Raw genomic sequence first — 15,214 nt, forward strand, 5'->3', positions numbered from 1 at the left:
CCCTCGGAAGAGCTGGAAATGCAATAAGTACTAAATCAACATCTGTTCAATAGCGTAGGGGCTTTGGGCTTAGACAGACCCGGGTTTAATTTTCAGTCGAGCTGTGAGGCTTGCTGGGTGCCTGAACCTGGCTGAGCCTATTTCCTCATCTGTGAGTTAGGACAGGCAACACCTGCCACGTAGAGCAACAGAGAGGATTAAAGGGGAAGCAAACTTTCCGTCATAGCCTCAGGACCAGGCTGCCTTTGCTCCTTGGCAATCCTGCAAGGGGATGCTGTCACCCCTATTTTACAAGTGGGGAGACTGAGGCTTGAGGGTTAGTACCTGGCTGATGGCACAAATTTTGGCCTTGAGTCCCAGGAAGGCCACCTTCAGAGCTTCCAATCTCTGTCCAAACTGGCCCAGTGGGGTGGTGCTGGTGCCACCTTGAGGGGGCAGGGGGACTGGAGCGGGGAGCCACAGAGGGGGAGAGAAGATGGTGAGTGGGGTCTCGGCCAGGTGAGGTGGAAGGGCTGATCTCCTTATCCGCCCAGGAGCTGACACTGTGCTGGGGCTGCGGGGCCCATCTGGAGATGAGGCATGTCACCTAGGCCCGGGGGTGGTGGAACCAGGCTTTGGTGACAAGGCTGGGCTGAGCCTGAGACCGCAGAGGTGGCAGGAGGTGGGGCTGCACCAAACGGAGAAGCTGTCAGGGACCACCGGCCATGGTGAGGTGCGTTAGTGGCGAGCAGCGCTGGACTTCTGATTTGGGGGTGCAGGTCCTAAGGTCAGGGGTCCTGCTGCCCCTGGAGCCCACCTGCCTTCTCTCACACACACGCAGTCCAACCCCAACTCTGGCGCAGGAGTCAGGCCCTCGGTTGCTATAACAACTGGATCCCGGCAGTAAAAATAGTAACTTATTTTTTATTCAACTTCTTTTGCTCTTGGAGGAAAGGAAAATCCATTTCTAGGCTTGTGTTTCCTTTTAGGGGGGTCGCCTCTGGGGCCTTGCTGAACCCACTGCCAAGATGTACTTGAAGGTCATCTGCGGGCTGGGGCCAGGAGGAGGCCAGCCGACCTGGAGCCCGGGGGAGCCTCAGACCCGAATCTGCGGCTCGGCCCCGGGTGAGCTGTGGTTACCAGCCGACACCCTGAGCCTGGCCTGGCCACCCAGGGAAGCGAGGAACTCTCATCTCTGAAAAGCCAGCAGGGGCCTTTTTTGGAAATTGAGGTTGAGGACTTTGGAGGACGTATGGCTGGTGCTTGGGGACAGGGGTATCCTGGCGTGGCTGAGAGTGAGGCTGGGGGGAGTGGGGTCAGGGGGTGGGGTCAGAGCAACAGAGATGGAGGTCAAGGTCAGGGAAAAGTGCCATGAAATGCAGGGCTTGGCCTTATCTGCCTCCGTTTGACTTTGGGCTCCTGGAGATTTAAGAAATCATTAGAACAGGAGTTCTCTGGTGGACAGTGAGCTCTGGGCTCCCAGGCAGGCCCCGCCCCCGGGATGTGTGACCTTAGCAGGGTCCCTGGTCTCTCTCACCCTCACTTTCCCCCCTCTATACAAGGGGACAGGAAGCGCTAGTCACCACGGCCGTGAGCCTTGCGTGTCTCAACCATGACTCCCAGTAAGAAATACATTTTCCATTCCAACCAGGACCCCACATGTATACCAACAAAAGTTTCCTGATGGTGACTCGGTTCTCATTGTATCTCTTCTACTTCACTTTCTTCACTTTAAAATGCTTCTCACCAACCACCAGGTTGACTCCATGGTCTGCTAGTGTCCGGCTGTCCCACAGAACTTGCCATGACAATAGTCTGATACAACAGTCCTTGGAACACATGTGGCTTGAGCACTTGAAATGTGGCTGGTGTAACCAGGAAGCAGCATTTTAAACCGTATTTCGTTTTATTCAGTATATATGTAAACAGGCACATGAGGCTGGTGCTGTATTGGAAGTCACAGCCCCAGCAGGGCCAGATGAGCAATTCGAAACCCAGGGCTCTAAGCGATCTTTCCGGCTCAGCTCTCGCAGCCCCTCCTCACAGGCTAGGCTTGCTGCCCTGCCAGAGCCTCTCGCCCACGTGGCTATCCCTTGGCCTTCCACTCATGCCAACCTTGACCTCAAGTTCTAGGGCCAAAACCCAACTCATGACCTCTCCTGCCTCCCTACTGCTCCTCCCCTGGTCTCCTGCTGTTCCCCCAACCCCCACCAGGTGGCACCATACCCACCCAGCAGGGCCAGCCAGAAACCCAGGGGTCATCCCCGGCTTCTAATCCTCCATCAACAGGGCCTGGTGGATCTGCCCCCTAAGCACCCCTGGATCCCTTCTTCTGTCCTCCTGTCCCCACCTCAGCCCTGCAGTGGCCTCGAAATGCATCTACCTGCAACCCTTCTGGTCCTCACCAACTACAGGTGTGTGTCCCCACCTGTGCCCAGCATCCGGCGTGCAGAAATGAATTTGATGGAATCCCTTTGTTTTTCTCCTTCCTCTTGTTCAAGCTTCCTTTGGGCAGACGGCGTGGGTGGGGTTATTTTCTCAATGTGTAGCAGGATCTCAAATAAAGCTTGTTATAAAAAGTAGCAGGGAGCTGGGGCTTGGGAAGGGATGGGAAGGGAGGGGGGAGGGGGAGGTGTGTGCGTGGGAAGGAGGGGCCTGTCCTGCTTGGGGACCTTCCTTCCACGTTGAAGGCTGTCCTGCCTCTAGCAGCCCCCCAAGGTGTCACATCTTCCAGTAGGTGGTTTGGCATAGCCCATCACCCAGGCCAAGGTCCCCTAAAGGAGAAAGCTGAGTTTTGTAAAGCTCCGGGGGGAGGTGGGCAGATCCTGGGTACCTGGAATCTGGCAACCAAATCCGTGTGCCCCTGTCTCGGAGTCATGAGGGCCCCCACAGTCACGGCCTTTGGGAGTTGCGGGAAGGTTCCTCAGAGACTGCGTCCATCCCCCTGGGGCCGTCGTGCCTGGCAGGGACGCAAAGGTTCCAGGCGCGGGCGGTGGGGGAAGCGCGAGCTACAAGTACACTCAGGGGCCGGCCACGCGAAGGGGCTGCAGGGCCGGGGCGCGGGCAGGGCCCACCACCCTCGCAGCCCAACCCCCGCCAGGGGGACAGCGGGGCTCCGTCTAACACCCCGTCTTCTCGGTGGAAAAACTACGGGAGGAGGGGGCCTGGCCAGCGAGGAAAAAGGGGGCTGCGTTCGGAAGCCCCCTCTCCCTGTCCAGGCCCCCATCCTTCCCCAGCGCCCCCCTCCTCTCAGCGAGGCCAGGAGGGGGTCCCCCCCGCGCGGGGAGGGGGCCAGGGCCGCGGGGACTCAGGCGATTGGCCCGGAGCCCCCCCGCCCCGCCCGCCACCATCTGCTCGGGATTTGGCGTCGGCGGCTCCCGGCTCGGCTCCAGCCCGGCTCCGCGCGCCCCCGGCCGCCCCCGCCCCCGCCCCCGCCCCGCGCCCGCCGACCTGCTGCTCCCGCCCCGCGGTCGCTGCAAGTTGCCGCGGCCTGAGCCCCCGGCTGGAGGCCGATGGAACCGCCGCGATGTTCGCTCACCGGCTCCCGGATTTCCAGAAGACGAAGTACGCGAGGTGAGCGGCGGGGGCGCGCGGGCGCGGGGCGCGGGCGGCGGGGGCGGGGGCCGCGCGGCGAGGGTGGCTCCCTGCGCCGCCCCGAGAACTCGCGTTGATAAATGGACCTTGTCCCGGGCCGGAAGAAACGGGACACGAGACGTCGTGGTCTTTGTGGGAGCCTCCCCGCGCAGCTCTGCGCCCCGGACCCGGGGACAGCGCGGGTTCCCGGCGCCTCCGACTTAGCTGGGTGCCGCGAGGCGAGTCTCTCCACCTCTGAACCTCAGTGTCCGGGTCTGTAAGGCAGGGATAGAGTCCCCACCTCTGCGGTCCCCGCGAGGATTAAGTGAGATGATCCCTTGAAAGCACTCTGCTCAGCGCCGGCAACAGAATAATCGCTCCATCGCTCTCTGGCGTTTTTGTTAATGATAAGAGGCGTTGGCCCACACCGCCCCCTGTGCCCCCCGCACCACCCCTGTCTCCCTTGACCACCCCTGCCCACCCTGCACCGCCTCTGTCCTTCCGCCACCACCCTGACCCCCGCACTACCCCTGACAGCCCTCATAGAAAGCAGGAGGAATGGGTCAGTGCTCTTTTTGGGTGGGGAAACTGAGGCTCAGGACCAGAACAGCTGCCTGTACATCTTGGCCTTTTCACTGTGAAGTCTGTGGTCCTCTCTGAGCCTCAGTTTCTTCTAAAGTGGTGATTTCAGATCGCTGAGTGGAAGCCAAGCCTCCGTCGCTTTGAGTCCTAGTTCAGGGGCTGGGTGGGGAGATGGCAGAGGGAACTGTTGTTTCTCCGAGATTTGGGGTGGGGGTGGGCTTGCCTGCAGGAGGGTGTGCGAACCCTGTGCTAGACCCGCCCCTCCCAGGGGGCCTTGGCTGAGGACAGGCCCTGCTTGGAGTGTGGCCCGGGGCTTCTGTCCCCTGTCCCCAGCAGGGGAGGCTTTCAGCCGCCCTGCCCTTCCCCTACCCCCTCGCCTCCTGGGTGGGGTGGGCAGGTAGTGAATCGAGCTGGGTTGGCATCATTTTTGCTGTCCACGCCCACACGGTTCATTGTCTCCAGATGGTTGTGAAGGTCCTTGGTCCCACAAAACCTCTGCAAGTTCCCATCAGGACCAGCACAGCTTGACCCCAGAGGCTGAGCATGGCTTCAGTGCAGGGAAAGTGGGGAGGGAGGACTGGGCCCTTTCTCCTTCAGTCCCATCTCCCTTTCCTGGGGGTGGGGCATTGTGTCTCCTTCATAAAGTTGGAGAGTCCCACTGGAAAGGGGATGCTGGTGGGAAGGGCAGGGTGGAGTTGCTCTTGATGAGAAGGTAGGAGGGGCTGGCTGCACAAATCAGCGAGGTCTTCTCTGGTGTGGGCACTGGGTCTTTCAAAGGCTGTTCTCCAGAGTCCTGTGTGCTGGTGTGAGATGTGAGTTGGTGGAGTGTTCACTTGAAGGGAAGGGAGAAGCTGGGGGCTGGAGGCTACAGATGCAGACACTCGGGGAAGGAGTTCGGACCCACACCTGCTGTGTGATCTTGGGTGGGTGTCTCAACCTCTCTGGACCTCTGTCAGTTGATCTGTAAGACAGGAGGTTCGGTCTAAATGATCTCTAGATTTGGACTGCAGTGCTGCCCTTGACGTAACTGGAATAGAGGTCTCCAGCTGGGCTGAGGGCTGGACCTGGAGTCCCTCCTTTCATGCTAGGGCTGCGCGTTTGTGGGTGATGAGTCCATTGAGGAAATGGAGTGGGTTGACTAGAACTATTTCCGTTCCCTTCCTCATCGTGTTACCCTTACTGCTGTCCAGTCCACAAGTGAGGTCCTTAACCAGGGCTTGGCGATTGAGTGAACTTAACAGTATAATCCAGTTCTATACATGCCACAGGAGTTGTTTTAAATTTTCTAGTAGCCATTAAGCTTAATGTGTGGCTAATTTCCCATCTCATTGTCATAAAAAGTTAAAAAAAAGCGAAATTAATTATAAGAGTATATTTTAGTTAACCCTTTATATCCAAAGTGTTCTTTTTAATACACAATCTAGGGGGAGGGTATAGCTCAGTGGTAGAGCACATGCTTAGCTTACACGAAGTCCTGGGTTCAATCCCCAGTACCTCCATTTAAATAAATAAATAAACAAACCTAATTACCACCACGCCCCGCAAACAACACAATCAATCTAAAGAAGTTGTTGAGATATTTTACGATTTTTTTCCACCACAGATCTTCGAAATCTGGTGTATCTTGTACTTACAACCCATCTCAATTTGGACTAGCTGTATTTTAAGTGCTCAATAACCACATGTGGCTAGTCTCCCTTGTCTTTCATAATTGCTTGCAACCTCAGTTTAACGCGTGCTGAATATTCCATCTCATCACCGTACCCTGCATTAATTTATTATTTCCCACTTTGGGACACTCAGGGTGTTTTCTGGATTCCCCTGCTGTGAATAACGCCACAGTTACATCTCTGCAACTCATACCTGTCCATTGTCAATGGACGTTGGGTGTTGGCCTGGCCCCTTGAGTCACCAGGTCCCTGTGATGCTCGCCGACTGCCCAGACTACAGTGACCAGGTTGAGGGCTCCCACGGAGATTGCCCCCACAGTGCAGTTCTTGCTGTGGTACTTGAGTTGCTCTGACGGCCAAAGATGGGGTCCCACTCCTTCCACGGCAGCGTCCTTGGGAAGTGGAAGTTGCTAGGAGCTTGTGCTGTGTCCTTCTCTTTGCTGGCTTCTCTTGGGCAGGTGACATTCACTGAGCCTGGCTTTCCTCCTTGTAAATGAGGCTGCTGGGTGGGGGCAGTGAGGCCCGCAATGGCCCTGGCAGGCCTTCTGTAGGTCTTGGTCCCCGTCCTGCTACCTGACATCCCTTCAGAGCCACCCGTCCTGCTCCGGCCGGAACTCTGAAATTCTGATGGTTGCCGGTTTCATAAATGTTTGTGGTTCTTAAGGTGATTAAGATAATGTATGTGAAACACTGAGCATGGTACCTGGCATATAGTTGGTGCTCCAAAGTGGTGGTTATTTATGTCATAGTTATGTTGTTATTTAGTCTGTCTCTTTCCAGAGAGGGTAGGAGGCAGTTTGTGAAAAGCAAGTTTCTCGAGATCCATGGGGCTGTCAGAGAAACCCTTTGGTCTTGGCAAAGCTGTCTCTGACTTCCGCAGGTGTCTGCATGGATGGGGAAGGGTGGGTGGGCCGGCGGGGTTGGTGGGCGCTTCTGTCCTGCTGGGTTACCATGGGAAAGGCCGGCACAGGGCTTCATGCAGTTGAGGAAGATGCCCCCAACCATGTGCCCAGCTTCGGCAATCAAAGCGCTTCCCGTACGTATAACGTCTCCTGTGATCCTTGGTCGTCCCGGGAGTAGCTACAGTTTATATTGCTGTTTGGGTTGCCTGAGGTCATAAAGCAATTGGTGGGATTCACACCTGGCTTTGTCTGGACTCTGCTTTGCTTTTCTGCCTCCCACATGATCGTGAGGAATCATAACAGTCACAGTCAGCTACGGCTGCAGAGGACGTATCGCACCGCGCCTCACACGATCGTCCGCTCCCCAGCGGGCGCACGGGCTAGCGTTCCCAGTCCTCCCTGCTGCCCACGCCCTCGCAGGCACTAGCAGGGCTCTCAGAACACACCGTCTGCGCATCCGCCTCCTTCGTTCATTCGCTGCCAAGCACGCCCCAAACGTTGTGGGGCTGGAGTGATGTCCCCTCGGAAGCCCACCTGCCGATTGTCTGGATGTTGAAAGTGAAAAATCAAGCTAACAAGCTTTCCCATGAAGCGGGTTCTGTCCTCCTTGACAGGTGTACCTCCACAGGGATAAAACTGAACGCTGTGAAATTGAAGGCTGGCGGGTATCAGAGCCAGCTGAGGCTGGGTAATTTTTACAGGTGTTTTTGGTATTTGCGGCTGGGTAGTGATGCTTGGATGAGTGATACAATAAAGACACATACAGTTTATCCATTATTATGCATGTCATATGATTTATTTTTCTTGACTTCATTGCAGCAAAATCATGGTTATTTCTAGTCAAGATTTTCACTTAAATTTGGGTTCTACTGACAGTAATAATCTGGTGTTCCGTCAAGGACTGTAGCACTAGCCACCTGTAGCTATTTAAAAGTAAATTTAAGGTCATTAAAGTAAAATAAAATTAAAAAGCTAGTTCTTCTCACTAACCACTTAGGGCCAGTGGCTACTGCATGGGTGACACAGACGTAACATTTCCTTCACTGCAGAAATTTGTCTTGGGGAGCCCTAGTCTAAAGGATTAAAGTGAACGATGTAATATAACCCTGCACCAAATATAAATTAAACCAAAGGTAAGAAACCGAAAAAAGTTTAAATAATTTTTAATCCTAAAATCTTCAAAAATTTCTATGAAATGTCAAAGGTGAAATATAAATTAAGATCAATAAGTATAAAATTTTGAAGTCAAAAAGTATGTCAGTCAAGCTGAAATATTTTATTTGATTTTTTTTGGGAAATATAATTGAAACATATTTTAGGAAAATGAAACTGCTCACTTCTAGAGTTCGGTGTCCACCTAGTTGCCAAAGTGAAGAACAGGACTCTTGTCTGAGGCAAGTTACGTCTAGTCCTGCACACATTCAAGTTCAGGAGTCACGTGAAATCGTTAATGTTTCACATGTTCCTCGGCTGCCGTGTGCACCTGCTGGGAATTCCAAGGCAATTCGTGAGTATTTTGAAACCTGAAACTGGAAGAGGAAGAGCAACAAAGATGCTTGGGATGCCTGGACTGTGACCCTTTTTTGGGCATGCGCCTATGGCGTTCATGCTCCCTTGAGAGGAAGACTTTTCCAGATGAACTCCAGTCGTCCCTTGGTGCCCCGGGAAGGATTGGTCTCAGGACTCCCACGGATTCCAAAATCCACGGATGCTTACGTCCCTTTCAGTTGGTCCCCCGTATTCACGGGTTCTGCATCTGCGGATTGGAACTATTTTCTGCCCGCGGTTGGTTGAATACGGGGGATGGGGAGCCCATGAATACCGAGGGCTGACTGTAATTTGTCACTTCTCTTATCTAAGAGCTTCTGCTGCTCACATCCTGCTTGCTTCCAGTACCAGCAGTGGCATCACCCACAAACCTTCACAGCATTTGCATGCAAAGTTTTTAAAAAAAAAAAAGTGTGGCAAAATATGCATAATGTCAATTTTACTGTTTGAACCATTTTTAAGGGTACCCTTCAGTTAAGTACATTCACCTTGTTGTGCATTTATCACCACCATCCGTCTCCAGGACTTTTTCATCTTCCCAAACTGAAACTCTGTCCCCGTTACACACTAACTCTCCATTTCCCCCTCCTCCAGCCCTTGGTACCCACTCTTCTACTTTCTGTCTCTATGGACTTGATTACTCTAGGGACCTCGTGAGTGGAATCATACAATACTTGTCCTTTTTTGTCCAGCTTACTTCACTGAGCATCGTGTCCTCGTTTCATCCATGTTGGAGCAGGTGCCAGAATTTTCTTCCTTTCTAAGGCTGAATGATATTCCATTGCATGGACATGCAACCATCTTTTGTTCCAAGGATGAAGGACGGGATGTGGAGAAGCACTTGCCTGGGGCCTGCCCATGTTATTCATAAAGTGAATGTCCAGAGTGACAGCTCACACTACCAGTGATGAGTGCTGGATCCCCCATGATCAAGGTGCTCAAGGGCTCCTTAGCAAATTTACTTGTCTGTGTCTGTGAGAGCAGGACCCTCTAAACTCTGATCCACAGCATACTCCACACTTTGAAAGTGCTGGCATCATCTAGCACTTGTTAGAAGTGCAGAATCTTGGGCTCCACTCAGACCTATGGAGTCAGAATCTTCATTTTCATAAAATCCTTCAGTGATTCATGTGCACAGGAACATTTGAGAAGCAATGGATCCAAAGGACAGGCTTAGGGATAGAGTCCCTCCTGTGTAAGGGTGGTGCTGCCTGAATATCACTCTAATAGATTATCAGATACACAGCAACCTGGTGCCAATCTCCCTTTGTGCCTATGGCAGACATCAGTAATCAACTGTGGAAAGTGCAATCATTCTTCCCAGTGAGCAGAGGGAGCCTCAGATGCCTCAATGCGGCACTCCTGGCCAACAGAAAAGCAAAGCAATCATGTGGCCAGGTAGGTGCAATAAGAAGTGTGGATCGAGATTGGGTAGATGAATTCCCCAGTGCCCTAGACTGCCTCTTTGCCACTAATTTTTTCTTATTAATTGCTACCACAATAATGATATCTGCTGTTCCCCGAGTATTTTATATGTTCCACACTTTGCTCTAGCTACCACGTGCCAGGTAAGAATTATTAGCCTCATATTACAGATGAGGCTGGTCCGATGGCAGGTGAGAGGGACAGCCAGCTCTAAACTCAGATCTGTCTGACCTCAAGTTTGAGATTTTGCCAGTTCCTTCCTGCAGGGAACCCGGCCCTCCCTGCAGAGATCCCCAAGCTGCCAGAATGCCCAGCTGAGGTCCAGACCTCTGGATCCCCTTCCCTGGGGGTCCCAGCTACCCATAGCCAGATGAGCAGCAGGAGGGCCACTGGACTTGACTACAGAGTGCTGACTCAGCCCACAGAGGTGTGAGTGTGGACAGTGCCCACCACGACTACGTGAAGTTGCTTAGACAGAAGGGCCCCTGAGCTCGTCACCGAGTTTAGTGTGTTGGGGGATCCACGGGACTTGGGGCTGGAGGCCAGGCGGGAGCTGCAGCCTCTGCCCCTGCATCGCCGTTGTGTCAGTGATTCTCTGTGTCAGTGTTCACTCCATTCTTCACCTTCGTCTCTGTTGCTTTTCTCTGCCTCCTGCCTGCAGCTGCCTCACAGTTTCTGCTTCCTCATAAGCTCAGTTCCGTCATCCCTGTTGCTTGCCGTCTCCATCCTGCCCTGTATTTGATTTGCTTCCTTGGCCATCTCCCCCGTGAACGTGGGGGCAGGGGAGTGAGCAGGTGTATCTTCTCTGTGTTACCTGGCAGTGGACAGCACATGGTGAATACTAGAGAACTGGGAATGAGAATTGTTCAGTCCCCAGCACCTCCTTTAAAAAATAAATAAGTAAGGGGGAGGGGATAGCTCAGTTGTAGAGCACATGCCTAGCATGCATGAGGTCCTGGGTTCAATCCCCAGCACCTCCATTAAAAATAAAAAAATGAATTAAACCTAATTACCCCCCAAAATTTTTTAAAAGTCTCAAAAAAATAATCCAAGTACCAAGTAAAAAGTTACTTACCTTACAGGAGATTTTGGTTGAACTGAAAATATAAGTATTTCATTGTGGTGTGCCTGAAAAGGAGAGGTAAAGAACACATTAAAAGTGCTTCACAGAAAGTTCTGGCAAAGTGTGACATGTTCTTTAATAAAGGGTAGTGTACTTACAGCTCTGTGATGGACAAAAAAGTTATTGGCACACACACCAAAAACAATGACTTCTGCCTCACAGACACAAGATGAATGCCAAAATTTACATTTAAAACAAAAGTTTGAGTTTTGAAGTCACTCAAAACACCAAATTGATAATTTATACTGCAGAATAGAAATGGTGAAATAAAGACTAAAGATGTTTAGTGCAGACCAAGACATAATGGAGAGGAGCAGCTGTCTCAAAGAAAAGCAGCAGGAGCTAGACAAATCAACGTCTGTTTTATCTGAATGTTACCATTTTATCTCAGTGGTCAGTTCCTAACTTATGCAGCGAGGTGTTTGAACTGAATGATCTGTGCTCTAGGTCTTTGTTAGCGATAAAAGTCTTATGCAAGATGAAAAAAAGAGAGAGAGAGAGACCTCCTGGGTCTGTTCCGGGGCCCCTCTGTTTAATGGCTGTGTGATCTTGGGTATGTTAATGCATGTAAACAGTGGGTGCCAATTAAATGATGGGTCGGTACTGCAGGACTGGGGCTCTTGCCGCTGTACGCGATGCTGGGGGAGCTGTCCTTTCAGCACCAGCAGGTCTCGGCTCATTGCCCTCTGCCTGGACCGGAAACCTGAGCTGACAGATATGCAGGGGGATGTAGGGAGTGAGATTTGTCCGGAAACTCCACTCCAGCAGCAGTGGAGAAATGCACCTTCAGATTCATCCAGACTCAGCCCAGCCCTCCAGATTTGTCCGAGGTCCCAGTCTCCAGCAGGGGAGTGTACGTCAGACAGGTCCTGTGTCTTTGCTCACCATTCCTCAGCCAGATCACAGGCTGCTTGGACCAGCAGTGGGCTGAGGGCTGTTCAGACCCCCTGTGTCCCCTGAGGGGTCGGTATGGTCTGGCATGTGGTGGGCATGCCAGACTTGTCCACTGGTTGGGCACCCACAGTTGGTTAGCTGGTTCACTGACCCATTCAAAACCTTGCTGAGAGTCATACGCAAAGCTTGCCCCCTTCCCTCCAGAAGCTCATACTTCAGAGGCAGACTCAGCTGCTAATAATATGTGAACAAATGCATGACTGAGCTGGTGATAAACATGCTGGGAGTGTAGGTATGGGTTCTACTTGAGTGCCTGGGTGAGGAGGGCTTTGAGGGTAACTTTGGGACTTCCAGTTACAAGTAACTGAAGCCTCAATTTGAACTGAATTGAGAGAGAGAGAGAGAGAGAGAGAGAGGGAAGGAGAAAGAGGAAGGGATCAGCAGGGGAAGGGAAAGGGGAAAGAAAGAAAAAATGTTGGTATTCAGAAATTAAAAGTATGTGGGTTCAGGTACAGCTGGATCCAGGGTCTCAAAGAAGACCACGCTGTCTCTCTCCATCTCCAGGCTCCGTTTCCTGTGGTGGCTCCGTTCTCTGGACTGCTCACAGCCCTTATGGAGAGTTTCCTGCAGGATCCTTCAGGATCACCGTAGCCCTGGAATTGAGTCTCCTTGTCCTGGCTTGGATTGCATGCTCATTCTCAGACCTGTTGCTGAGGTCAGGGGAAAGACTGTGCGAGATTTAGATCACAACCCCTCTCTTGGAGCTTGGAAATTGGAAGTCAGATGTGGCTTGGGGTAGGGATGGGATGCAGCTCCACCTGAACTCGATGGAGTGAGAGCAGAGAAGGGGTGGCCCAGAACGAAAGCGGGGCCATTGACTAAGTAGGGGATACAGGTGGACAAGCAGAAACCACAAGTACCCACTGTAGGACAGGAGAAGCTGCAGAGAGATTGGGGCATTTGGGTGGATCCTTAAAGATTAGTGGGAGTTCTTCAGGGAGGCTGGCAGGTGCACAGGGGGGGAAGACGCAGTTGAAGACAAACCCCTGGGGATGCTGCTCCAGTCCACGCCTCTAACGGGTGAGGGCTGCTTCCGGACCCACCAGACCCGCACACCTGGCAGTGCGGGCAATACCTCCTCGCGCTGCTGAGCATGTGATGTGCGGCTTGTGTGATGGAGCAGCTGAACTGTCCACTTCGTCTAGTTTTGGTGAGTTTACATTGACTTACCCACCCCTGGCCTGTGGCTGCCCGAGTGGCCCGCACAGCTGTAGAGGCAGATTACCTTCAGGGTCGACGTCCTTGGCAAGAAAGGCACGGCACGCGGCCTTGCATCCCCCGCGGGCGGCACGGAACATCTGACGGTCCCGTTCTGGTGATGCCAAGGTTGGTCTCGGGCCTGCGAAGTGACGCTGGGCCCCCCGGATGTGACTGCCCCGCTGCTCAGCAACCTCTCACCAGCCTTCTCCGCGTCCGTGGGTTGCCCTTGTCTGAATCAATGATTGCACCACGGTTGCAGTTTTGTGATTTTCAGGAGCCTCTTAAGGAAGGAGACTCTTACCCCCGCACGTGTCTGCTCTTCGTCTGCCACGGTGGAGGGGTCTTCATGATGACGTGAGACGAAAGCAAGGTTCATTTCCTTCAAAGAAGAGCCTCAGAGGAAGGAATGGCTCGCTCCCTGTTCATAGTGGAGATATGATTAGGATGTGTGGATGGTGTTTTGGGCTCAGGGAAGCTCCTAGGGTTGTGTGCACAGTGTGTGTGCGTGGCGGTGGGGGCGGGTTTGTGTGTGTGTTCGTGTGTGTATGCACGTGTGTGCGTTTTGCTGCAGAAAGCTGTAGGTCTCTGGGGAAATCTGTTTCTCCCTGAAGGCAGCTGCCTTGCTCAGGAGTTGATGCCTGAATCCTGGTCCTCGGGGATGGAGCTGGGCTGGAAACCCGCTTTGGTGGATCCCAGAGCCCTCTGCTCCGGAACTGCCCTGGCTCCACCCTGTCGTAGGCTGGCACCCTGGACGCTTGGCCGTGGGAAGGGCTGGGCTGTGTCGGGCATGTGGCCCTGTGTTGGCGGGGATGGGACATTCCAAGGCCTCTACCATGTTCCATGGGCCCTGGGGCGGCCCCTCCTTTCCCAGGGAGTAGTAGGAGCACAGAGAAAACGCTTTGCTGTGAAAGGATCGGCCGCTCCCGGGAGCCCTGGCTCTCTGGCAGGAAGATGGGCTGTAGAAAGTGCCCCCCTCATCTCTGGAGTTAGAACTGCTTTGACTCCCTGTGGAGGGAGAACCAAGGGCTAAAGTTACCCGGGGTGTGGGGGTGTTGAGGGGGTGGAGGGAGATCATATTTACTGATTTTCTTAAAGTTCCTCCCAGTGGATTCCAGTTTGGGACGGACCTCTTAGACGGCGTGTTCTGGGTGTGGCCCCTGAGAGAAGGAGGAAATGTTCAGGATCGGAATCCTACCATGGCTTCAGGGAGGGGAAAACCGCAGAGATGGGAAGGGGCAGGGAGCCCACAGCGACCTGGGTTTAGAGAGCAAGGGCGTACAGGGTGGTGGCCTGTCCCTTCCAGAGGTGGTAGAAGCCAGGGCGGGTGTGAGTGAGGCTTGCAAACTGTGAAGTGCGGTGCCACCCGGCCTGCTGGGGTTGGCAGCATCCTCAGCTGGGACTGGAATAATTCAGAGCAGTGCTGCTGCTTGCCCGGCGTGCTGGGGGCCGGCGTCTGCGGGGCTCTATCCTTAGCTGCCAGATTCTGCCTCAGTGTGGGTTTCCCCAGAAGCGGACCCCGAAACAAGGGTGCAATGGCGAGTGATGTGTTTGGGAGAAGCCCCCAAGATACAGCAACGGGAGAGAGCAGAAGTGAGAACAGGAAGGGCGCACAGCCACTAAAGGGTCTGTGAAGGGCCAGGTTGCTCTGTGGGTGCCCAGAGCTTAATTGTGCTTGGGAGACAGTGTGCAACGGGGCGGAAGTTATCTCCACTGAGGGCAGAGGAGCTGGGGTGTCCGTCTGCGCCCTGTGAGTCACTGATGGAGGCTGATTCCTCGGAGCAGTGACTCTTGGGCTCCTACAGTTGCAGCGCGAATCCCCCAGATCAGAGCTGCGGGCTCGGAGTCTGGATATGCTGAGATGGGGGATGGGCACCCACAGCATTGAGGCAGCGGGGCGACCACTCGGTCTGGCATCAGCCCCTGGTTACAAAGATTGCGGAGGTGGGGGCCCCACCCCCGGGTTCTGGTTCGGGAGGTCTGGGTTCCCGTGGCATCTCATCACCTGTTACCTTCTGGGAGCTTCCGGTTAGGCAGGGAGGATGGGGTGGTCCCTGCTTCAGAAGCATGGACCCTCATTATCCCAGAGGGGAGGAGATTCCCCAGGGAGCAGAGCAGGGGGTGCAGGGCTGGGGTCTGGCCCCAGCTGTGTCAGGCAAGCACCACTAGGATCACACCTCCGAGGGGGGCGCCACTCACGTGGAATGCCACTTGTTCTCTGCTAGAGACCTCAGCCCTTCTCCCCCTGCTCCCTCTCCTCC

The 15,214-nt window shown here is 53.8% G+C and overlaps 1 protein-coding gene across 2 annotated transcripts in view; it reads left to right on the forward strand.

Moving 5' to 3' along the window:
- Window positions 1–3,423: 3,423 nt before the first annotated feature.
- The window catches only part of MMD2 (monocyte to macrophage differentiation associated 2), a 32,664-nt gene continuing 20,873 nt past the window's right edge, over window positions 3,424–15,214 (forward strand). Inside the window, exon 1 of one of the 2 annotated variants that reach the window (XM_072942116.1) lies at window positions 3,424–3,552. In XM_072942116.1, the coding sequence (XP_072798217.1) occupies window positions 3,506–3,552 (47 nt within the window). In that variant the 5' untranslated portion in view covers window positions 3,424–3,505. The remainder of the gene's footprint in view (window positions 3,553–15,214) is intronic. The other variant, XM_072942119.1, reaches the window with a different exon arrangement.

The sequence above is a fragment of the Vicugna pacos genome, chromosome 18 (genome assembly GCF_048564905.1).
Source record: "Vicugna pacos chromosome 18, VicPac4, whole genome shotgun sequence".
NCBI lineage: Eukaryota > Metazoa > Chordata > Mammalia > Artiodactyla > Camelidae > Vicugna > Vicugna pacos.